At 44.3% G+C, this 25,559-nt stretch overlaps 1 protein-coding gene across 4 annotated transcripts; it reads right to left on the bottom strand.

Annotated features, from left to right (window-relative positions):
- Window positions 1-1,322: 1,322 nt before the first annotated feature.
- LOC110538197 (V-type proton ATPase 116 kDa subunit a 1) lies at window positions 1,323-25,216 on the bottom strand. 4 transcript variants are annotated; one of them, XM_021624849.3, is made up of 22 exons: window positions 24,873-25,216; window positions 23,179-23,352; window positions 21,491-21,569; window positions 21,276-21,373; window positions 21,046-21,174; window positions 20,256-20,338; window positions 19,078-19,204; window positions 18,735-18,817; window positions 18,511-18,604; window positions 15,837-16,049; window positions 14,558-14,708; window positions 14,046-14,185; window positions 13,324-13,493; window positions 13,115-13,205; window positions 12,842-12,960; window positions 12,417-12,633; window positions 12,169-12,276; window positions 11,948-12,058; window positions 10,187-10,204; window positions 9,490-9,607; window positions 9,189-9,360; window positions 1,323-2,501 (listed from the first exon to the last, which is right to left on the bottom strand). In XM_021624849.3, exons 2-22 carry the CDS (start codon window positions 23,293-23,295, stop codon window positions 2,408-2,410), a joined length of 2,532 nt encoding a protein of 843 aa, XP_021480524.1. In that variant the 5' UTR covers window positions 23,296-23,352; window positions 24,873-25,216; the 3' UTR covers window positions 1,323-2,407. The 4 variants fall into 4 exon arrangements, with proteins under 4 accessions (XP_021480524.1, XP_021480525.1, XP_021480526.1 ...); XM_021624850.3 differs by having other exon boundaries at window positions 23,179-23,348; window positions 24,873-25,000; XM_021624851.3 differs by lacking the exon at window positions 10,187-10,204.
- Window positions 25,217-25,559: the final 343 nt, after the last annotated feature.

Below are 25,559 nucleotides of genomic sequence, written 5' to 3'. Positions count from 1 at the left end.
TTATCCATGACACGCTGGGAAATAAAAGTTGTAAAAAAAAAAAGTACACTAAATAAACAACTATTATTACTTTGTGCTGTTATGACAGATGGGGGGGCCTTGTGTCGAGGGCCCTAGAAAACAAATATTGTCAGGGGAAGAACATGGTGTTCCCTCTTGTCTGAGTACTACTGTTTAAAAGGGCCCTTTACAGTAACACATGGATCAGAACCACACTAGCCTCAGGGCCACTCCATGTAGACAGAGACCCCATAGATATAGTTCAACTGAGGAGCCCCTCGACATGTCTTCCCTTGTCCTTGTTATTCCTTGAGATAAACCAGGTCAGGTTTAATTATGGGATTGGGGGGGGGGGGGGGGCTTCTATTTTCAAGCTGTCTTCCACAGGATAAAGAGGGTCAATGTGACTCTGAGCTAGCTGTGCAACAGGAGAAATATCTAGTGTGCACTTAAGATTTTTGGAGAAATAATATAACACAATCCCCTGCCATTATAAATCTTAATCAGGTCAATCCATTATGCACTGAAAAGCGGTTTACTATAACAAAATACCTATTATGTGAGAGCGGATGAGTACCTTGATGTGCTACAGTAAGTGCCCAGCCGTTTCTGGACTCATTTCCTTTGGTTAGCACGGAGCTTTAAGATATCACATTCCAGTACACATGTAGAGCAGGTCATTCAGATAATTGATGTGTCACGGAGACGTTTTAGCTGATGTTAAGACCTTTTTACACATATCGGATTCTGGTAGGACAGCCAAGGAAAAGTTCCCTTACGGTGAAAATGAAGTTTCCTTCCGTTGACAGCTAGTTTTGAAGAACAGAGCACTGTCTACTAAATAACATTTACCTTACTTGAATGATTCAAGGGAATAAGCTTTTACAGTGAGAATGTGTTTGGCTGCCTGATCAATGATAACTCCAGTGCAACAGCTCCCTCATGGGGACTGCTGAGAAACTAGACACGGATGCTGAAAACCATACCTGCACTACACTCAGTAACCACCAGAAAGTGCCCTTGGCTTGGTTGTTGTCATCCCTGTATTCATATAGCCTGTGCTAAAACTGAAACTTTGGCCTTGACGTTTGTGACTGTATATTAAAAGCATGCATAATGCATTAACCATTTGCCATACTACCCCCCAAAAAAGTGTTGGAATTGAATGTAAGTGTGGTGCTAGCATTCAATGAATTATCCACTAAACAGCATCTTACACCCTTAAACACTCAAAACCCAACACTAATTTACTTGATCTGTTAACTGCTCACTTGAAACATATGACCCTCCACCAATCCCAGCCAGAAGAATTGTAAAATGTGTTTGTTTAACCAGCTCTTTCCTGTTTAATGACAAACACATAGACAGATTCTCAATGCAACCACCATCATATACAGATTTAGTTGATGTCAATACACAGATCCCCTTTACATATTCCTGTTGTGTGGTTTGTCCTTCCCTCTCCCCTCATACGGTCCTACACTCACGGTGTAAACACTTAATTAGACAGGTGTGGAACAAAAAAACGAATCAACACACAATGACCAATAATCTCATAGTCACGGATTATCACAGAAAATCCAGCTACTTTCTACACTTCTGAAATACTCCACACTAATATGACACGTGACAGACAGGTTACCCATAGTTCACTGCACATCACAGATATGTAGTCCAAAACAGCGCAGTCAGTATAGAACACATCAGGTCAAAACGGCAGAAAATTATAGGACGCGTCAAGATCTACCTCTGATACTTAAGAGATTAAATTCACTGCGTCGCATAAAGAAACTGCTAGCATGAGTCATTGTGTGGTAAAACGCAATCCCTTTAGACTTTTTTACAGTAGAGGTATGTCTGATTTTATGTGCTGCAGAGAATGTGTGGGTGAACATTGTGTATTAATATGAGCAGCGACGTGAGAAGGAGATGTTGGTAAGGACAAGGGACATAAAAAAACACTTAAAGACCTCCAGCCTTTACTGGATTAGAGCCTGGTGCCATTTTCTCTCATTTTCCATGGACATCTACTGTATCAATGACAATCTGTAAAATAACTAAATTTTAGACTACCGGAAAGCTAGTCCTCGTTTACAATGATCAGAAGTGCAATTTTCATAGGGAGGTTCAAACACATCATTGGACAGGTTTCACAACAAAAAAACACATTAAATAATTTAATCGAACAAACAAAACAATCACGGCACCAGGATATGAAATACAGATGTGATTAACTTCAGATTTTCAGAAAGAGCTATTTTACCCAAGATCCTGACCAGCGAGCCCAGAGTTAATCACACAGGTTCCTGTGGCAATGCCGAGGGTGGGTGGAGTCTACCTTACACCAACATCACATTGGCTGTCAAGAGGAACAGGGAGGTTTTTGGAGCAGTGGTCAGGACAGTGTTCAGTCCTCAAACCTTCCCTCCAGAATGCTTTCAAAGGTGAACGGGAGGAACTTGAAGCCCTGGCCTACGTAGAACTTATTCTGGAATTCCACCCTAGAGAGAACAAGAGAGGTGACAGTTAACATCAGGCATATTACAATAAGAACCATCAATCAATGCAAAGATCAATGCTGCATATACTAGTCTAGCACCATCAACAGTTATACAAAGATCTTTTGAAAGTAAGTCTGGAGTCCCTTTAAACTAGAGTTTCTTTGAGGTGCAATATAGGTAGCCCTTAATGATTGTATCAAGCCAAAGCCAGATGGAGATGATGGTGAGATGACCCCTGCTCTCCATTCCACAACCTCCCTGTGTAACCCACTTTGTATCACACCCACGTTAAGGCCTAGACCTGGTCCTCAGAAGCGAAACACAACCCTCTTTCCATCTCCCTATTTATAAAATCTCCCTGCAAACTAACGGCTGGATAACCTTTCAATGGAGGAAGCAGACATGCTCGTCATTCCTCCCTATGTCTGGAGGTAGATGTTCATCTGGGTAGGCTGGGGCTCTAGAATATGCTTACAAGAGAAGGTAAAACTTTAGCGGCATTATGTTTGACGTAGTCAACTAGCACTACTTTCCTTCAGAACATTTAAGGCAAAGAAAAGTGATAGGCTTTGTGTTTCTATGAATCTGAGATCGTAATTTCTCCCTAGACTGAAAACCGATTTACAGTGAGCTCCAATAGTATTGGGATAGTGACACATTTTTTGATGTTTTGGCTCTGCACTAGAGGTCGACCGATTATGATTTTTCAACGCCGATACAGATTATTGGAGGACCAAAAAAGCCGATACCGATTAACACTTATTTTAACTTAATATAATACATCAATAAAATCTATTTAGCCTCATAAATAATGAAACATGTTCAATTTGGTTTAAATAATGCAAAAACAAAGTGTTGGGGAAGAAAGTAAAAGTGCAATACGTGCTATGTAAAAAAGCTAACGTTTCAGTTCTTTGCTCAGAACATGAGAAAGCTGGTGGTTCCTTTTAACATGGGTCTTCAATATTCCCAGGTAAGAAGTTTTAGACTGTAGTTATTATAGGAATTATAGGACTATTTCTCACTATAGCATTTGTATTTCATTAACCTTTGACTATTGGATGTTCTTATATGTACTTTAGTATTGCCAGTAACAGTATAGCTTACGTCCCTCTCCTCACTCCTACCTGGGCTCGAACCAGGAACACTACGACAACAGCCACCCTCGAAGCAGCGTTACCCATGCAGAGCAAGGGGAACAACTACTCCCAAGTCTCAGAGCGAGTGACGTTTGAAACGCTATTAGCGAGCACCCCACTAACTAGCTAGCCATTTCACTTCGGTTACACCAGCCTCGTCTCGGGAGTTGATAGGCTTGAAGTCATAAACAGGGCAATGCTTGACGCACAAAGAAGAGCTGCTGGCAAAACGCACCTAAGTGCTGTTTGAATGAATGTTTACGAACCTGCTGCTGTCTACCACCGCTCAGTCAGATACTGTATGCTCAGTCAGATTATATGCAACGCAGGACACACTAGATCAACTAGTAATATCATCAACCATGTGTCGTTAACTAGTGATTATGATTGAATGATTGTTTTTCTAAGATAAGTTTAATGCTAGCTAGCAACTTACCTTGGCTTACTGCATTCGCGTAACAGGCAGTCTCCTTGTGGAGTGCAACAAGAGGCAGGTGGTTATAGCGTTGGACTAGTTAACTGTAAGGTTGCAAGATTGGATCCCCCTAGCTGACAAGGTGAAAATCTGTCGTTCTGCCCCTGAACGAGGCAGTTAACCCACCGTTCCTAGGCCGTCATTGAAAACAAGAATGTGTTCTTAACTGACTTGCCTAGTTAAAGATTAAATAAAGGTGATTTCCGATTGTTATGCAAACTTGAAATCGGACCTAATTAAATCGGCCATTCTGATTAATCGATCGACCCCCATGTCTTGGGGGTATGATATTTGTGCGTCTAACTTTCTCCATCATCATTATTCACAATTATCCGTAACTATGGTAGCATCCACATTAATGTAGAAGTGTTTAGAAACATTATATTCTTATTTACAATAAAATTGATTACAAAACCATTCATTTCTATTGGGCACAAAATAATCTGAAACAACCAAAACAAACAGCAAATGCATCCAACAAGTTTAATGTAGTCATTGTGTACTAGGAATAGGTCCAAACGTTTGACTACTTTAATACACAAGTGAATTTGTCCCAATACTTTTAGCCCCCCCCCCCCCGCCCCATTTTAGGGGACCATGTACAAAAAGTGCTGTAATTTCTAAAACGTTTCACCTGATATGGATGAAAATACCCTAAAATTAAAGCTGACAGTTTGCACTTTAACTACAGTCATTGTATCCTTTCAAATCCAAAGAGCTGGAGTACAGAATCAGTATTTGATTGAAGCTAAAATGTCAGACTCTAAAATATACCAAGAAGTGTTTAAGGGATGACTCCTCTCTCAGCTACTGGAGGAATCTCTGGCTGGATCAAATGGTTTTGAAATAGGAGCAAGTGGGTATGCATGTTGGCCACAGCTAGATAAACATTTACTACTGCTATACATTTGACAGATGCCTGACATTACCTTGGCAGTTCGAAATCAAATTTACAACTGTGTTAGTGGCCACTAAGAAAAATAAGTTAAAATAAAAAAGTGAGAGTGGAGCATTAGATTCCAATGTGCTGGGTAAATACAGTGATGAGGGTCTGTGTCAGTGCTGTGAGAGGGTGCCAGTGCATGATCCCTTCCAGTTCAACAGGGCTGTTCTGAGACACCAGAAGTTTCTCCATGATGGAAAGCATCTCACACACACACACACAATCCTCCACTGCTTTATGGGATGCAGAGAGATTCCAGATTCCTGGCCAGGAAAGAGCTGGAGGTGAGAGCTGGATAACCACAGCTCCCAGTAGCACCGGTCTGCTTAATACCAGTGGGACAGAGAGACAGGCCCGGTTTCCATTGAGACGCACACGGTTGAGGGCTCAGACGATGCCCCGAGAAACTAGAGCTAAAACTTTTGTTACCATAGTTTCACCAGCAGGGGGCGCTAGAAGGCTGAGCCACACCTCCATGCCCTCTGACAGAGGAGGAAACAACTGAAGACATGCTCCTTCCTTCACAGGGTCTACAGACAATCATGGATTACAAAAAGAAAACCAGCCCCGTCGTGGACGTCTTGCTTCCAAAAAAATTAAACAACTTCTTTGCGTGCTTTGAGGACAATAGTGCCACCGACGTGGCCCGCAACCAAGGATTGTGGGCTCTCCTTCTCCGTGGCCAACATGAGTAAAACTTTTTTTTAAAAGTGTGAACCCTCACAAGGCTGCCGGCCTAGACGACATCCCTAGTTACGTTCTCAGAGCATGCGCAGACTAGCTGGCTGGAGTGTTTACAGACAAATTCAATCTCTCCCTATCCCAGTCTGCTGTCCCCCAGTTCAAGATGGCCACCATTGTTCCTGTTCCCAAGAAAGCAAAGTTGACTTAACTAAATGACTATCACACCATAGCAATTCACTTCTGTCATCATGAAGTGCTTTGAGATACAAGTCAAGGATCATATCTCTTCCACCCTAACTGTCACCCTAGAAACACTTCAATTTGCTTATCGCCCCATTAGGTCCACAGACGATGCAATCGCCATCCAACTGCCCTATCCCATCTTGACAAGAGGAATACCTATGTAAGAATGCTGTTCATTGACTACAGCTCAGCATTTAACACCATAGTACCCTCCAAACTCGTCAACCCTGTGCAACTGGGTCCTGGACTTCCTGACGGGCCACCCCTAGGTGGTGAAGGTAGAAAACAACATCTCCACTTCGCTGACCCTCAACACGGGGGCCCCACAAGGGTGCGTTCTCAGCCCTCATGTACTCTCTGTTCACCCACGACTGCATGGCCAGGCACACGACTGCATGGCCAGGCACACCTCAAGTTTGCAGACGACACAACAGTGGTAGGTTTGATAACCAAAAACGACGAGAGCCTACAGGGAGGAGGTGAAGGCCTTCGGAGTGTGGTGTCAGGAAAATAACCTCTCACTAAATGTCAGCAAAACAAAAGAGATGATCGTGGACTTCAGGAAACAGCAGAGGGAGCACCCCCATTTCCACATCAACGGGACCAGCAGTGGAGAAGGTGGAAGGTTTTAAGCTCCTCGGTGTACACGTCACAGACAAACTGAAATGGTCCTCTTATGCAGGTGAAGAAGGAGCAACAGCGCCTCTTCAACCTCAGGAGGCTGGGGGAAAAAAAGTGGTTTGTCACCGAAAAGCCTCACCAACTTTTTTTTAGAGAGCATCCTGTCGGGCTTTATCACTGCCTGGTACGGCAACTGCACCGCCCACAACCGCAGGGCTCTCCAGAGGGTGGTGCGGTCTGCACAATGCGTCACCGGGGCCAACCTACCTTCCCACCAGGACACCAACAGCACCCGATGTCACAGGAAGGCAATAAAGATCATCAAGGACAACGACTGTTCACACCGCTACCATCCAGAAGGACAGATCAGTACAGGTGCATCAAAGCTGGGCCCGAGAGACTGAAAAACAGCTTCTATCTCAAGGGCATCAGATTGTTAAACAGCCACCACTAGCACAGAGAGACAGCTGCCTACCTACAGACTTGATATCATTGGCCACTTTAATAACTGGAGCCCTAGTCAATTTAATAATGCACTAAGAACGTTTACATATATCGCATTACATCTCATATGTACAGTGCCTTGCGAAAGTATTCGGCCCCCTTGAACTTTGCGACCTTTTGCCACATTTCAGGCTTCAAACATAAAGATATAAAACTGTATTTTTTTGTGAAGAATCAACAACAAGTGGGACACAATCATGAAGTGGAACGACATTTATTGGATATTTCAAACTTTTTTAACAAATCAAAACCTGAAAAATTGGGCGTGCAAAATTATTCAGCCCCTTTACTTTCAGTGCAGAAAACTATCCAGAAGTTCAGTGAGGATCTCTGAATGATCCAATGTTGACCTAAATGACTAATGATGATAAATACAATCCACCTGTGTGATCAAGTCTCCGTATAAATGCACCTGCACTGTGATAGTCTCAGAGGTCCGTTAAAAGCGCAGAGAGCATCATGAAGAACAAGGAACACACCAGGCCGTTCCGAGATACTGTTGTGAAGAAGTTTAAAGCCGGATTTGGATACAAAAATATTTCCCAAGCTTTAAACATCCCAAGGAGCACTGCAAGCGATAATATTGAAATGGAAGGAGTATCAGACCACTGCAAATCTACCAAGACCTGGCCGTCCCTCTAAACTTTCAGCTCATACAAGGAGAAGACTGATCAGAGATGCAGCCAAGAGGCCCATGATCACTCTGGATGAACTGCAGAGATCTACAGCTGAGGTGGGAGACTCTGTCCATAGGACAACAATCAGTCGTATATTGCACAAATCTGGCCTTTATGGAAGAGTGGCAAGAAGAAAGCCATTTCTTAAAGATATCCATAAAAAGTGTCGTTTAAAGTTTGCCACAAGCCACCTGGGAGACACACCAAACATGTGGAAGAAGGTGCTCTGGTCAGATGAAACCAAAATTGAACTTTTTGGCAACAATGCAAAACGTTATGTTTGGCGTAAAAGCAACACAGCTGAACACACCATCCCCACTGTCAAACATGGTGGTGGCAGCATCATGGTTTGGGCCTGTTCTCCAGCAGGGACAGGGAAGATGGTTAAAATTGATGGGAAGATGGATGGAGCCAAATACAGGACCATTCTGGAAGAAAACCTGATGGAGTCTGCAAAAGACCTGAGACTGGGACGGAGATTTGTCTTCCAACAAGACAATGATCCAAAACATAAAGCAAAATCTACAATGGAATGGTTCAAAAATAAACATATCCAGGTGTTAGAATGGCCAAGTCAAAGTCCAGACCTGAATCCAATCGAGAATCCGTGGAAAGAACTGAAAACTGCTGTTCACAAATGCTCTCCATCCAACCTCCCTGAGCTCGAGCTGTTTTGCAAGGAGGAATGGGAAAAAATGTCAGTCTCTCGATGTGCAAAACTGATAGAGACATACCCCAAGCGACTTACAGCTGTAATCGCAGCAAAAGGTGGCGCTACAAAGTATTAACTTAAGGGGGCTGAATAATTTTGCACGCCCAATTTTTCAGTTTTTGATTTGTTAAAAAAGTTTGAAATATCCAATAAATGTCGTTCCACTTCATGATTGTGTCCCACTTGTTGTTGATTCTTCACAAAAAAATACAGTTTTATATCTTTATGTTTGAAGCCTGAAATGTGGCAAAAGGTCGCAAAGTTCAAGGGGGCCGAATACTTTCGCAAGGCACTGTATATACTGTATACTACACTATTCTATCTACTGCATCTTAGCCGCTCTGTCACTGATCATCCATATATTTTCATCCCATTCCTTTACTAGATTGTGTGTATTAGGTAGTTGTTGTGGAATCGTTAGATAATACCTGTTAGATACTGCTGGACTGTCAGATCTAGAAGCAGAATCATTTCACTACACTCACAATAACATCTGCTAACCATGTATATGTGATCAATAAAATGTGATTTGACCCAAGTCAATGAGGACTCCAGACTAGCAGAAGATGGAGCCCTCCACAGCTTACAGTAGCTGTTAAGTGCAGGGAAGGTTCTCGAGACCTTAGTTTGAGACTCCTCAGACTGAACAAACATGTTGTCTATGTGCAAGAGATCAGTGCGTCTCTCACCAATGCAGACGCAGTGCGTGCAGGAAGGCAGACAGGCCCTCCATGATGAGCAGGATGCAGACAGTGAGGACGGCGAAGGCCCCGAAGATGATGGACAGGACAACGAAACCCCCAAAGCTCCTGGAGGACAGGCCAAGGTGCATCACCATGGTCCACAGAACCTCTGACAGCTCTGTTGGATCACAGATGAAGAGAAGGAAATCAACTGTTTTTCTGTACCCTTTCAAAGAGAAACCAAAAAGGGTAGAGTGAGACGCAGCGAGAGAGAACGAGAGAGAGAGAGAGAGATTTATGTACTCACGTGCGTGTGCCAGGCTGAGGGCCCATAGGCGTAGGTAGGAAGCTGTGTTAGAGATGCAGCCCAGACAGTATTCTATGGTGTGGATGGCCTGGTGCACAGCCACGTCCCCAAAGTTAAACTGGAGGAGGGAGGGAGAGAGAACACACACCCAGTATGAACCTCTAGGTGACAAGGACACAACAGTACAGGGACCGGGAGACCGGTCCAAATGAGGTCCGGGGCAATCTCTAACGACAGTAAAGTTCATGGCTAAACGGTACCACATTGAGGAAGACATTCACCAGATTAAAACAGCTCCAGAAACAGCAGCCTGACCCACTAGTCAGACCTCTGTAGCAGAGGTCTCCCAAGAAGCTCCTTCCTTACGACCCATGAACCAGACAAATGAGGAGCTGTGCAGGATATGCCATGCTGGTAATGGTAGTACCACCTCATGATCGGGGCAGACAGGAAGCACTACTAGCCTAAGGGTGTGGCCAAGGGTGTGGCCAAGTGTGCGGCTGCGCGTTAGAAGAATCCCTTGAACACCCAGAGACAGCAAAAACTCAGACCAAACACACAGTCAACAGCCTCAGGGGACAGAACACACATGTAGGACAGAGATACACACTATCACACACAAGCAGAGGCATAGAGAGACTAGCAAGACATGCGCTTTGGGTAAGGGGATTGGGGGGGGGGTGAGTGCTTGGCTTACCACTTCCTCCTCGGGGGCCTTGAAAGCGATTGACAACGAGTTAGGTTTGTTAGTGACAGGACAACAGAACACAGTGATGAGAGAAACAAGAGAAAACAATGACATTAAACATAGGAAGATGTATAATATACACAATGTGATTAGGTGTTGCAGTCGTCACAGGCACTGGATCAAAACTACTGACAAAGTTTCTTAAGGGGCTGCATAAAAACATTATGGCACTGGTATCTAGGTGGTGCATAGCAATTCCTCCAAAAGCATGCATTTGTGCATGCTAAGTATTTTGTGACAACATTCTACTGTGACATTTCCAGATATATCTATAGGCCTTGGGTCTTTGGCATATTGTTGTTGTGTGTGTTTCTGAGGTTGCTAGGGGAGACAGTGATGGGGAATGTAATGACCAATGGGGTTGGTGACCCACTTCTGACAGTGACAGCAGGTGGGACTGGGCTGTTTGGGTTACACCCTGCTCAGCCATTCAGGAAGGCTGGTTAGAAAAAAAGCTAACTAAAGCTTTAGCCTTTAGCCATTTACCATATCGCAGACCAAAGACGGTATTTCCCAATTTAACACAAATGAATGAATTAAGCTCTGTCGTTTAGGATTAACACGGTTAGCGTAATTTGGATACATGACCAGATGACCCGAGCAGTTTATAGGCAGGAATTCAGTAAAGGTGGCCTGTTAAAATGAGTTCCTCCATGTTCAAACAGAAATGCTATATTTACTGTGATAGTTACTTAGCACCCTGCCTGCCTGAACACCTGCTGGCCAGAGGGAGGAGCTGCACAACTCTAAACACAAACGCTGTCTGGTCAGTGAACTGGAAATATACTATGCAATTAATAAATGGCTTGAAACGGATTGCATGGTGATACATGCAACCACTGCAATTCATTCAGCCTTTTGTTAATGAGCCAGAGCTCACATTATCAACATGCGATGTAACATGGCTCTAAAACATCTTGGAAATGAATACAACATATTAGAATTAAAAGATTTGTTCCAGCACAGCCCCGTCCACTGAATCACATAGAGATCGCTTCTAGTCCAAAACCTTAGAGTTTATAGTGGCATGGACTGTAGACTAACATTGCTAAATAAAGTAACCTCCAATCAAATAAAGGAATCTGCGTGAGGCGCTTTGAAAGCTGCTCTATAAATCCTGGGTCCTGGAACCATAAAATAGCAAACTGTCTGTAAACAGCCATAAATGCTTCCTGAAAGCTACAGAAACAAAACTGACAGCTTGTCTGGTTTGAGGTTCACAGGAGCCTGTTGTATCGTTTCATTTGTTTATCAGAAACTCCTGAAATGGTGAGGGAGAGAACACAGAACAATCCCACAGACTTGATTCAGTGTGACTGTTTACTGTCTAAAAATTAAACTACATTTTTGTAGGTATTACAATAACGCACATGTTGAGTAATAAGAGGTGCTGGATTAGCTTTGTGGTCCGTTTCATTTGCTCCTGCCAGATGCCACTTCTATAATGAATACATATTCTATGCTGCTGTTGGTGAAGCAGGGAATATGAGAGCTCTGGTAAAGTAAAGTAAATGGGTTGGGTTTCTATATGTGGCTGATGACTTTATTACTCAAGGTTATTCCATCTGGGCTCGGTCTGGATCATATTGCCTACAGCAGTATCTAATGGAGTCCGCTATTTGGCCAACATTATAATAGACTACTCTGGTCACATACTTCATATGTGCTAGGCCAACAGAGTGGAGGCTAGGGGGCATCCTGGTTTCTCACCTCATGCTCGTCGTTCTCCGAGTGCTGGGAGAGCTGGTCATGCTGGATGATCTCAGCCTGGTCCTCCGTGGGGCCGTTTCCCACCCGGATCCCTCCAAAGTTCTGGGTGCCCTGGAGGAACAGACAAGAGGACGACAGGGGTTATTGCTGGGGTCACAAACTCTACACTCCAGATCCCAATGGAACAAGTGTGTGTGGGAGGGAAGAGGTTACTACAGTACCAAGTTCTTCTTCCAGAGGTACTGTCGCCGCAGAACCAGGGTTTTCACTATCAACATACAGGGAACACATGCCAGGGCTATCAACACCAGCAGCGTCTGAATAACCATCTGTAGAGGGGAAGGACGAGAGAACGAGGGATGTTAGACGCGTATGGGGCGTCACACATTATCCCACCATAAAATGGCTCGCTCAATTTTTTTTAAAAAAAGGACAGATTGACAGATGAAAGGATGGATGGAATGATCACCTGTCCTCTGTAGAGGGGTTGGTTGGTGGGGTCGTTATAGTTGAACAGGAACATGTTGATGAAGGCGATGAGAAGACTGGGAGCATTTCTGGAGGTGTGAGCGTCGTAGGCCAACCACTTATAGAAGACCAAGATGACCAGGTAGCCAAACAGACTGGCCATGAACACAATCTCTGGGATGAAGCCCAGGTAGATGTTCAGGGGTTTCTTGAAATACCTTCAGAAAACAACAAGACATGTTCACCATCAGATAAAAATAGTCATGTAGACAGGAAACAAACTGTCATGGTTCCTCAAAAATAAAAAAGCACCCCACCACTTGTTTTGGTAGACAGCAGAGGGATAAGGATGGGGAAATATAAACCCTTTCAAATTCATAGACAGTGCTCTATATACAAGGACTGTAGCTTCTAAGCATGACTCACAGGTGGTTGAAGAGACTGAGAGACACGCCAAACAGCATGTGGATGACCCCCAGGATCACTGACATCTTCATCTTGAAGGAGTTGAGGAAGGTCAGCTTGTTGGTGGCGATGTTCCAGATCTGAAGAACACAGTCAAACAGTTATAAGACAATGAAATCAGGATAATAGAAATGTCACATATTACATTTATCAAAATAACACTTTTTAGCAGCTCACTATCCATCTTTATTGTAAGGGGATTTCAGCTTGTTGTCACAGAGACGGAGTACTCACTGGGTCAATGCCAATGGGGTAAGGTCCATTGAAGACTCCTCTTACTGCAGGGTCCAACTGTAAAACCTTGTTTTCATCAAGTGTCTGAAACCTGAGAACATCAAACATGGCATGAATCATCACTTCACAGAGGGCACTGCCAACAAGGTACAGGAGGTAAACTAATCTAATCCACAGACAGTACGAGACCGATAGAGGGGGATACTTACGACCAGGTGAGGTTGTTAACGCGGGTGTCGAACATGGGCCTGACGCTCCAGCCAGAGCCAAACAGGTTGAGGGACTTGGAGAAGCAGTCGTTGTAGATGATGCCGGTGTAGATCGAGAAGATGCCCATCAGTAGGATGATGTAGCGCCCAGCAAACACCATGCTGAACATCTACACAGACAGGAAGTGATACTGTTTGAATCTAACACCATGTTGAACATCTACACCCGCAGACAGGAAGTGACACGTTACACTGTTAGAATCAAACTATGGCCACGTTCTGTTGCAAAACACTGTAGAACGTTGCAGACAGAAAAAACATAAATAGAGCCGAAGTGATTCCTTATTCTACATGTCAGAGGCATGTTTGTTCTACATAGAATATTTTTATCAGAATGTTCCAAAATATTGCGTCCTGCTGAATGCGCACCACGCCAAACATCCGCAGAGACCAAAAGTGATACTTTACACACTGTTAGAATCTGGTCTCAGTTACATTTTGTTTTAGCCATAGAGGATTTGGTTATTTATTCACACTCAAAAAGCATCAACTTGAAAGTTAAACTGGCAATCATGATGCCACTACAGTGTTAGGGCCATAGAATCTGTCTAAAGCAGAGAGGTAACCAAGCCCTGTTTAGTTCCCAGTAATGGAGCTAGAGTCTGGATAAGGGGTGAGGGATGGAGCTGATGGGCTGATGGCAGGGGTAGTGATCTCCCTACCTCGTTGTCGTTCTTCTGGGCGACCAGGCGGCTCTCTCTCAGGACCAGGTAGAGGGCAGCGCAGGTCATGAGCACCCCATGGCCCAGGTCCCCAAACATGACAGCGAATAGGAAGGGGAAGGTGATGATGGTGTATGGGGCTGGGGACAGGGAGGGAGGGAATCATGAGCATACACATTGTGGAATGGGAGAGTGAACCAACCCAAGCTCACACTGACACACGTACCAGTGATACACAATACAGCATGATCGACAGTGATGGGGTGATAATGGGGGAAATAGACTTGGCACCGGGGGTGAACATTTATCACCGGCTTTGGCACAGTGATCTAGCCAGCTGGATACATAGACATTATGTGAGTTATGAGATCCCTATAAAATAAGTCTGCTGCCTAGTGAGGTACATGAAACAATGTCTATCATTTGAACAATAGGTAGTTGAATGATAAAAGGGGAATAAAGGATAGCGAGAGAGAGAGAGAGAGGAGGTTGATCGTGTCAGATGTGGTTACCTGGGTTCATCTCGCGGTAGTTGCCGATACCGTAGGCGTCTACGATGTTCTGGAAGCCCGAGGTGAACTTGTTGGTCTTGTTGAAGGTGGGCGGGGTCTGCTTAGTCTGCATCCTGTTGAGGATGGAGGGGACAGTGGAACCACTCTTCTCCTGGAGACCAAGACAGAAAGACAGTCAGAAACACACTCAGAGGATGGTCAGGAGGACACAACAATAGAGCTCTGTTAACCTCTACAGGGAGTTGAGGTATTCAGCCCTACAAGGCATTGAGAACACCAGGAGTTGCCCTGCTAGCTCAATCTCCCATGAATGTGTCTAACAAAGGGATGTTTCATTGTTCCAGCCAGAGTTTGACTGTCAGCTGGCCTGGGATCTCTTCAGCACTCAGGAATGAGAGGAATCCTCCTGCTTTCCCCATTAGTCTGCAGACTGGGCACTGGGACCTTCCATACAACCATCACTAAAAGTTCTGCAACAACGTCTTCAATAAATCAGATTAATATGACAGATTCATTTCCACAGCTGGTTTGGAGATGAATCTATCATACTACATGTATCATCTGATCTCCCACACCTGCTGTGTGTGAAAGACAACAGCTTGTCTAAGGGATGGTTCGATGGCTGAGGTAGAAGCAGACTCGTTGTGTGTATATTGAGGGCAGTATGTCCCTGTGTTTCTCAACGAGGCACATGAGGTAAAAAAAAGCCTGGTGGGATAAATGCAGCATGGAGACCGAATGCTGTCCGTGACAGGGTTAAGCCCTTACTGGCATGAACAGGGCAACAGAACAGGACTACAGAAGAGGACAGGACTACAGAAGAGGACAGGACTACAGAAGAGGACAGGACTACAGAAGAGGACAGACAGCATGACGTCCTGATACCGCTGGAATCTAGCCTCATGATGGGTGTAAAATCCTCACATACCCAGCACTCACGCAGTGCCTCTCCACATCCTGTTAGCACTGTCTCTCAGTCTGGATCTGTTGAGACTTAATGGCCTAGCAGAGTCCAGGCATAAAGCTGGGTTAACTGGTGACTATGAGGCTCGCTGGTTCGTAATGTCTTAATGCTACGGTGTCCTCCATCAATGAACTTGACCTAAACAGTATAATAAAAATGTCCCATTAAATAGATATGGAATGAACCCATTCCCACTATTTTCCACCAGAGCCCTATGGACTCTAAAAAAGTAATAGGGTGCTATTTGGGACGCAACTTAAAACTTCCTGTAACTCCCCCATGCCTCTAGTCGAGACGGGTGTCCTCTTGACTCACCGTGCCTCTCCGCAGGGCGAACTGGATTGAGTCCATGTCTGACACGGGGCACCACACCTCGGCGATCAGACACTTCTGGGTGACATCGATGTTGCACAGGTTCAAGGTGTGGTAGACGGCCTTCATCTTCCTCACCTTGATGAACCACACCCTGACGGTCTTGGCTGCAGCCTGCAGGACCCGCTGTCTGTGGTCCTCTGTCTGGTTCAGCACCTGTAGTGGGGAGGGAGATCAGGGTTTGAGATTTGAAGACAAGATGCAACTAGGATGCTACAGTAGTTGAAACCTTGCGTGGCTGGGTACAGAACATATCCAGCTGTGTAACTAGCTCAGGTGCTCTGACCTAGACAGTCTACCGACTGTTCAAGTTTGCATTCAGTTCTCAACACATTCGCACTCAAAAAAAGGTATGCGCCTAACTAAACCGACCTCAACTGGAAAACAGATGCAGGCCTAGATGTAGGCCAGGGTCGGAGACTGTGGAATCAGGACAATCCTCTAGTAGTTTCCACTCAAAGCTAGAATTGTGTAGGGAGTGGCATTGGTCTGCATAGTGTGCCTTCCCTACATGCCCAGAACAGCAAGTGCTGTTGCAATGAATCATGTTCCACTTCTTATTTGTGGAGGTGGTTCACATTAATAGAAGGCTTTGCTGGACAGTGTGCACTATGTGATCAAGTTTGATAAGGGGTTATATCAGACCCAGCGTAGCAGGGTTTCCCGTAAGAGCCGGCGGAGGCGTTCTCAGGTATGCAGCACTGACTCATATCAAGTTAATGTCTTATGATCAGAGGATTGCTAACATGCCGCTACCCTACACCCACGTTGTCGAGACCCTCTCACGCCCACAAACACACACTGTTCACTCCCAAACTAGCGGGCCGGGCATTTCCCCTCCACCCTCGCCCTTCTCTCTTGTCGACGACTATCCCTCCCCCGTAGCGACGGGCATAACAGTGGACCCTCAAACAGCGAGGCATGCATTCCCAGGCACTTACTGGCAATGAGAGGATGTTAACATTTCTGGCAGACAGGGGGCCTGCCAAACATAATGCAGAGTCTCTCACGCTCTGTCCACACTGGGGTCTGTAACTGATCCTGAACCACAGAGATTCTCAACACACACCACTGAAACACACACACACCACTGGGCGTCTGTCTATCAGAGAGAAGTACACTGAGTGATTTATTTTTATTTTTTTACTTCAAGCTAAGCCCATTCCTGAGAATGTGAGTAGTAAATGTGGTCACTATGTGAGTGTGGGTGGAGTGGGTGGCTAATTGGCTGAACTCAGTGTAAACCACCCTGATGATCAGCTGGTTTCCTATATGCAAGGCGAGTGAGGGTTCCTCCTAGCCAAACAAGGAAAGGATGCCTCCATCCAAGTGCAAACCGTCTGCGCCACCAGACTACGTAGGGCTTTGGAGCAGAACTGGGTATTCCCAGAGGGAGTATTGAGTTTCTCTTCGTATAGGGATGGTGTTGCACCATACACTGCTGCTGTTCCATGGAAGGCTAAACTGAAGTTCTGTCTGTGTGGGCTGGACTTCTAAAGACCACAGCTCACATGTTGCTCAACAGCTGCAAAAACCAGAAAACACTGAGACAGGCATTGTTCCTGGGTCACCAGACACAGTTGGCACAAGGAGACAGGGTGTTAGACACTGGATTATAATACCAAAGAGGTGGTGTGTGTGTTTGTGTTGGGATTAGCCTTCACTCCCAGTCCCGTTCCTGTTTTTGCCCCGTTTTAGAGCGGTGAGTCACTGTGCCAGGTTTAGAGGTGCTCTTCCAAAGGCAGGCCAGAGGCAGATCCAGTTCAGCCACCTCATGGGCCTGGCACGGCACGAGTGACAACCGTTTCTGACCTCTCCCTGTAGCTTTTTCACACCCAGCTCCACCCAGCCCATTGATGCCGACGCCCACTACCGCCGAAGAGGTTGAGTGAGTCAGACACTGAAGCCAGAACGTTTGAGATATGAACACTGCGAACAGACAGAAGTTAACTCAATTTGAAGGCCTCCCTAATGTGATCAACAAACATATCCTCTGTGGTTTTGTGTGATAGATAAAATATATATTACTGCAACACTGCTGGGGGAACTAATCTGGTATCATCAGTCTTTCCCTCCACTTCATCATGATTTGGCTGAGGGCTTGACGGCTCAATACAGAGGAAATGGCAGAAAGAGGAACTGAAACTTCCACAGACATTGAAGCAGCAAGACGCAGAGCAAGAATCCTGACTACGCAAAAGTCTAAAGTTAGCAGAAAGTTAAATAAAGGTCTATCCAAAAAGCACATCAAAAGATGACTCATGTCATGTTGAAAAATAGAAAGAAGGTTTCTTTCCTCAAACTAATGACTAAAAACACCTTTGAGTTAGCCACATACCTCATGTGGTTACCTACCACTCCCCTCCACCACAGCCTCTGGCAGCTGAGTATACAGTTACAGGCAAAACAGAACACTGATCAGAAGCCATGATAGAGCCCAGATCAAGTTCACAATGAAAACAGATGAAATATTGAGGAACTAATTCACTTGAAAATGTAAGGATCTGTTAGATTTAATTTATGTAACAAGACATGATGTAAATATCTGTTCGTTTTGGCTGGCTAGCTGACTGTGTGGACTCCCTGTCTGTTTTACAATAGGCCAGGCAGGCCGTACCATCTGCAGGTCATCGATACGGGTGGCCACCCCTGCAGCCATCTCCTTCCTCTCCTGGGGGGTCTCTGGACAGGGGTACAGTGACGCTCGGAACCTGAGAGGTGAAGGAGAGAGGGGCTGATCAACCCAGAGTGCCTGGAGCGGAACAGAAAACCAATTACAACATTCCTCTGTCTAGATTAGTTAGCGTTTCTTGAATTTCTCAACCAATCATAGCCCCTTACCCTTCACATATCTTCTTAACCCGAGTCTTCAGCTGATCTCCTTGGAAGAATATGATGAAGACAGACTTATAGACCTGGTCACCCTGTAGGGAAAACATATCAACAGGAGTTAAGTGAAGAGGAGACTAAACATTGCCTTATAGAGCAGAAATATCACTATCATAAAGAGTATGGGTGAGGTAGCATGAATAAGGAGATCAATGACATTGTGATTGTCATGAGTGCCACCAAGCGGTCATGGTACAACAGTATACCACTGAATAGGTCACACAAAATCCTGCACAGTTTTTGTTCCCCTAAACCCTCCAGATTATTATACTAGTATCAGTGAACAGTTACTGACCGTGGCAGGGTCCTCCAGTGAGTCTTCAATGTCTGCCTGCCTCAGGAACACGTTACCACGGCAAACCCTCCACAGCATCCTCTCAAACGTAGGGATGCGCTCCCTGCTGATCACCCCAGCAACAAACCTACAGGAGGACGATAAGGCATGGATCAGCATTTACAGTAGAATAGCTACAAAATGCATCTCATCTCAAAATAAGGTGTTTGATATTTGCAATGAGTCAGGTCCCTAAATGGCAGCTCAAGTTGGAGCTGATCCAAGATCAGTCCGTAATGCAATGGCATTGCAGAATGAAACGTGGGCACATAAGGACAGAGGTCATTGATTATGTTTGTTCACACTGGTGATGGGCGCACTACTGATGAAAACATCCTCTCTGGATAGTGGTGGATATAGGAATGGGAGCTGAGGGCATGGGAGCCATGGAGGAGCATCAAACAGACATCAGATGGGAAGCCCTAGGGCCTTGGGGCACTGCATCTGTACCAAGAAATCCATTAAAAAATTTGCGCTAAACTTTGCCACAACCACAGTATTGAGCTATTTTAGTTACAGTTTTTTGAGAATTTTTTTGTTCACCCCATTTTCTGTTGAAATTGTCCCCAATTTGCTTACACTTTATGACATCAAATATATTTTCTTTGCCTCTGTCTGCAAATAGATGACAAACTTTGATGTCCCCCTCTTCTAGAATGCATGTGTCCACGTATCAATTTTGTGTTGCTGGTGTTTGCATGCTATGTAAACTGCTTATCATCAGTCTGATGTCTATCTGCTCACTCTGTCCACTACTGAAGACAGAACCCTGATAAACAGAGCTACATCTTACTGCCAGGCAACATGCTAGAGTGGTAGCACCTGTAGTAGTACTGGCCTCTTATCAACCATTAAAAGTAATTAGGAAACAATTGTCCACCGATACTGACAGGGCATGTGGGCTGTCAGCTTAGGGACAGAGTACGGAGAGAGAGACAGAGCACCGCCGCACACACTCCGTCAAGTGACCTTAGTGGCCCAACTAATCTGACAGCCTGAGCTTGTGTGGGCCAAACCATTTAGGTGTTACACTGACTGACTCCACCTCCAGGAAGTAATGTAATGACAGTCTTTTCATTGACCTTTAAGTCTTGAGGAGATGGCTAATGCATCCTTAATAGAGTGGACCAAGGACTCACCCCAGTCTGAGAGGAGGACGGGTCCCTACTTCAGCGGGATCCATCAGGGTCGACGACTCCTCCAGCAGATTGGGGTCCTCCATCTGCAGCGGAGTGGAGAGAATGACAACCAATACATTTAGACCAAGATATTTTCAGCCAATTAGACATATGATAAAAAAGCATTAGAAATCATCCCTGTTTTCAGGAACAACTGGCTTGCTTTGTTGGGGAACTATTTACACCCTGGGAAGGTTTGACAGTTCAGTGGGCAGGAGCATGATATTGAACACAGGCCAGGCTCTTCATAAAACATAGCAAACAGCTAGCTAGGGTTTATATGAACAGTAAATTATTGGCAAAAAAGGCTACACATTCAGCTGAATGATTTACCCCCATGCAACCTCATAAGCGCTTGTAAAATAGGCGATAACATTCTAAGTTCAAGTAGCTTTGCTTGCAAACTCAGTGGAGTGGAGTTGATGCAGGTCAAAGGTACAGACAGCGGGTAGTCTCGTCTCTGTCACATGTGAATGACTATCTGTGTATGGCGTATTACTCTGCTATGTAACCTAGGTGCATCTTTAAACTTGAATAACTGGTCTGGGGTTGGGGATGTAATTAACAAACCGTTATAAATACACAAGCCTTATGCAACCATATACTGTACAAAGGATGCAGACATCTGACCCATACTAAGTTAACATAATCCTATCATTCACTATGGAGTCCGCAAGGGGCCTAGTCAGTAAGGCAGGCACAGAAACGCTGTGAATATATAGTGAATTGGTTTGTGTACAGTGGAATTGACCTCGTCGAAGAATTGCTGGGTGCGGCGCAGGATATGCTTGAGCTCCGTCAATTCTAGGAAGTTCTTCTTCAGGGCCTCCTGGTTGGTGTTGATCTCCTTCAGCTCATTCTCCAGCTTCTCAAAAGTGGCCTATAGAGAGAGTGTGATGGGGGAGTTAGTGAGCTGGGGACATGGTGAGTTGAGCACTTTGTAACCAGAGTGGATTCTAAGAGAGAACGGAGAGAAGTTACCTCCAGGTCAATCATGTCCCTAGGGAGGGGGACCTCTGGGTTCTCGCCCGTATCCACCATTGGAATGTTGGCTTTCTTGATCTCCTTCTCCACAAACCCTGTGAGAGAGTGAGATGACTGGGTCTGAGTAGGGATAACTAATTGCAGTGATACTGTTGTAAATATGGGGGAGTATAATGAGTGAAGCAATGGGTTAAACACTTGAGCTCACTCACGAAGCTTGCGGTCCATCTCCTCACATCGACGCACTTCATTGACAAACTTGCGCTGAAACACGTTCACGTCTGGGTTCAACTGTAATGCAAACATGCAAACTATTCAAAACCTTTTGCCATCGCAGGGATAAAAATGCCTTCAATACATTTGCTATTATCTGTCATATACAACTAGAGACAAACATTGTGTTGTAACACTAAGATGCATTCAAAGAAATTGTAGCTTAGGCTACTTCTATAAAAATGCAATAACTTATCCAGGAAACCTCAGAGCGAAAACAGCATTGCTAATATCTTCTGAAAACAGCTAACTGGTGTCCGCACTATCATTTGATCTTATGAACGAGGAGAGGTAATACAACCAAATAAAGGGTATAATAACATACTGGGTACAACAGCTAGTCCCTTTCAGAGTTTCCCCTAGGATTTTTTTCAGAACGTGTGGCAACGTTGGTGTGGGGGATGGGGAGAATGTCCTTATGCTGGGGCAGTCTTGGGGCATGCACACCCGTGAGTTTTTTTTGGGAGAGAACAACTGAGAAATTCACTTCTGGTGACTTTTTTAAGAGGACATTTTACGGCAAAATGCATTAAAGTTCAATTATGTTGACAATCTAAAATATAATTTTCCCTTTAAAAGCACTATAGCCTATCTGACGCAGCATAGCAGTTTCAAATACATTGGCTGAAACATGGCATTGCCCATCTGTATTTATCTAATTGAAAAACACCTAGGACTCAATGAGTCAAATGCTACAAATATACACTGAGTGTACAAAACATTAGGATCACCTGCTCTTTCCATGACACCGACCAGGTGAATGCTATGATCCCTTATTGATGCCACCTGTTAAATACACATCAATCAGTGTAGAGATGAAGTGGAGGAGACGGGCTAAAGTAGGGACAATTGACTATGTATGTGTGCAATTCAAAGGTTGAATTGGCAAGACAAAATATTTAAGTGCCTTTGAATGGGGTATGGTAGTAAGCGCCAGCTGCACCTGTTTTAGTGTCAAGAACTGCAACGCTGCGGAGTGTTTCACGCTCAACAATTTCCCGTGTGTATCAAGACTGGTCCACCACCCAAAGGACATCCAGCCAACTTCACACAACTGTGGGACGCATTGGATTCAACATTGCCCAGCATCCCTGTGGAACGCTTGACACCTTGTAGAGTCCATGCCCCAACGAATTGAGGCTGTTCAGAAAGGAAAATGGGCTGCAACTCAATATTAGGAAGGTGTTCCTAATGTTTTGTACACTAACTCCAGGGTTTTTTCTGGAACAAAATGGCGGCCCGCTGCTGCTAAATGAATACGGGAAACACTGCCTTAGTTTTCCCCCACACCATATTATCCCAGGAGGGATGTCATGTGTGAGCTTTCCCATGCTCAGCCTAAAGGGTCAGCTACTGGCACATGATAAATGCTGCAGACGCCAAGGTATGTGCTTTCACAACCATCTGACTGATTCAATATTACTACAACAGACTACCATATTCATCTACCTCCTTCCTGAGTTTGTCCTTTATTAACAGCCATACATTACACTGCTCTAGACCTATATAGCCTGAAGATGGATTGACAGACAGAATAGCACTCAATAAGAAAGGAGAGATAATAAGCATAGTCTAGCTCTAGAGCATCACAATGAGGAATGGAAAAAGAGAAGCCTGGACGACTCACATCACGGAATTGCACCATTCCAATCTCTCCCAATTCGCTGACACAGCAGTAGGCAGACTCTGATTGGAGGTAGAGCTGGGCCAGAGTCATCTCCTCACTTCTGAAAAGTTCCCCCATGATGGCGTAGTGTGGTGCACCTGCTCAGTGATCAATGGGATCCTCCTGGATATCTAGCTAGGGTCAAAAAGATTGAAAACATCACCTGCACAGTAAACAGGAGAAGCTGAGTTCCACCAGAAGGAATGAGCCTCCAATGTTTTCAAAAAGACAGCCAACTCTGAGAATACATAGGCCTACATTGCCAAAGGAGTTCCCTTGTGTTGTTTCCTTTCACACTACAATAGCCTTAACTTTTTTGATTTGAAGTGTAATTTCAGAGAAAAAGATATTGGCATAGACCTGCACCCTCTTCGAATGTGTGTTGTAAGGATGACCCTAATTGTACAGCAGTAATAAACATTCTGTATTAGTGATGTGATGGTTTACACTTAAGCGAGGAGCAGGCATGTTTCAGAAAAAAAATCTAACATCTAGCACCCATAATCTTTGCAGGAATTCAGTTTGGCTCATTAGTCATTATGTTGTCATGAAACTGGGGAGCCACTCTTCAAGAACCATAATACATGTAAAAGTACCATCATATGTGACAGTACGATCCTCATTTAGTTTAATCTCACAATAGGCCCCCCTATCTCATTTTGTACAATCAATGACAGGTTTTCGAGCCAAGCCTTTGAGTTTCTCAGTCTAGGGTGCAAAATGACTCAGGACAGACAACAGGTTCACACTATACTCATTAAAAGTAAATTAAACACATATTCATATGTTCTTGAAGTGCAAATGCCTTAAGCAATAACAGGTTTAGCTAGCTAGCTATGGATTGAACCGTATCATGTGATCTGATTTGCCAGTCAAGCAGGATTACATCGTCAATATCAACACTAACTACAACGGTTGAACAACTAGTGGGGATACATTTAGCAAACTATATAATTGAAGTCCATGAAAGATGGTCTCTTTAGTATGGTCACTGCTTGTTTAGCATATCTGCATGACCAGTTTTTGTCTGCATCCTTGACGGCTCGAGTCAGGCAGTGAGTGAGTCTGATCTAACGTTAGTGTTTGTGTGTTTTGACAGTTGCTACTCGTTAACTAACGTTAGTTAACGTTACATAAGAACAAAGCAGTTCGCTATAAAATTCGGTAGCCAGCGGTACAGTTAATTGTCACCGTATATCGACGATATGAACTGACAATGAATTGCACCGCTGGCTAACTGGCTAATTTAGCTAACTAACAAACATTAATAGCAAGCTAGCTAGTTAGCCAGGACGCAGGCGAAGCACTTGTTGGACCTCAAACTTTCTGGTAACGTACGCTGGCTAACGTTGTTCAGCAAAAACATCAATGTTATATTAAAGTACAAAATTACTAGCTAACGTTCTTACTCGACTGACACTCAGGTTATTTGGCTATTTGACCTCTCTTGGCAGAAATCTAACTAATCTTAAATCATAGCTAGCATAGCAAGTTAAACCTAGCTACGGTAACCGGATAACGTTATAGCGAGCTACTGTGCGGTGAATGTTACTGAATCATCCGTAACGTTTGCTTTACTAGCTACAGGGGGGGAAATATATATAGGAAACAATGCTGGTATTGAACAAGTAATACTGTCACCAAACATTTCTTACTATTGTTGTAGCTAGCTACTAGTCTTCCGTTCCCGGCTCCCAGTTTTCAACGCTGTTCCACACACAGCGCTCAACGAAATATCAGCTGATCAGAGGCTTGGCTACTGCGCTTCACGTCACCTATGCATAATATTGATGATCATGATGCACCCCTCAACTCATATAAAGATAACATCTAATTATTGGCATTCACGTTAAAATGTGTTATTTATCAGACGCTCTTATCCAGAGCGACATAAAGGAGCAATTAGGTTTAAATGTCTTTCTTAGGGGCACAATGACAGAAATTTCACCTAGTTGGCTCGAGGATTCAAACTAGCGACCTTCGATTACTGGCCCAACTCTGTTAACCGCAATACTACCTACCAATTAAACTTGTCCAAGCAACAGATCTGGGTGCAGACCCGCCAACTCCAAATTCGAAGGATAAAATATAGTGACTTCAGAAAGTATTCCTACCCCTTGAGTTATTTTCTCACCCATCTACACACAAAACCCATAATGACAAAGTGAAAACATGTTTTAGACATTTAAAAAAAAACATTTATTGAAAACGGAATACAGAAATATCTCATTTACATACGTATTCACACCCCTGAGTCAATGCACATTTGGAAGCGATTACAGCATGTTTCTTAAAAAAATTATTCAAGCTCTGTGAAATTGGTTGTTGATCATTGCTAGACA

This window comes from Oncorhynchus mykiss, chromosome 12, assembly GCF_057628025.1.
Source record: "Oncorhynchus mykiss isolate SJ-2025 chromosome 12, ASM5762802v1, whole genome shotgun sequence".
NCBI classification, from domain to species: domain Eukaryota; kingdom Metazoa; phylum Chordata; class Actinopteri; order Salmoniformes; family Salmonidae; genus Oncorhynchus; species Oncorhynchus mykiss.
This window is presented reverse-complemented; position numbering and strand designations above follow the sequence as displayed.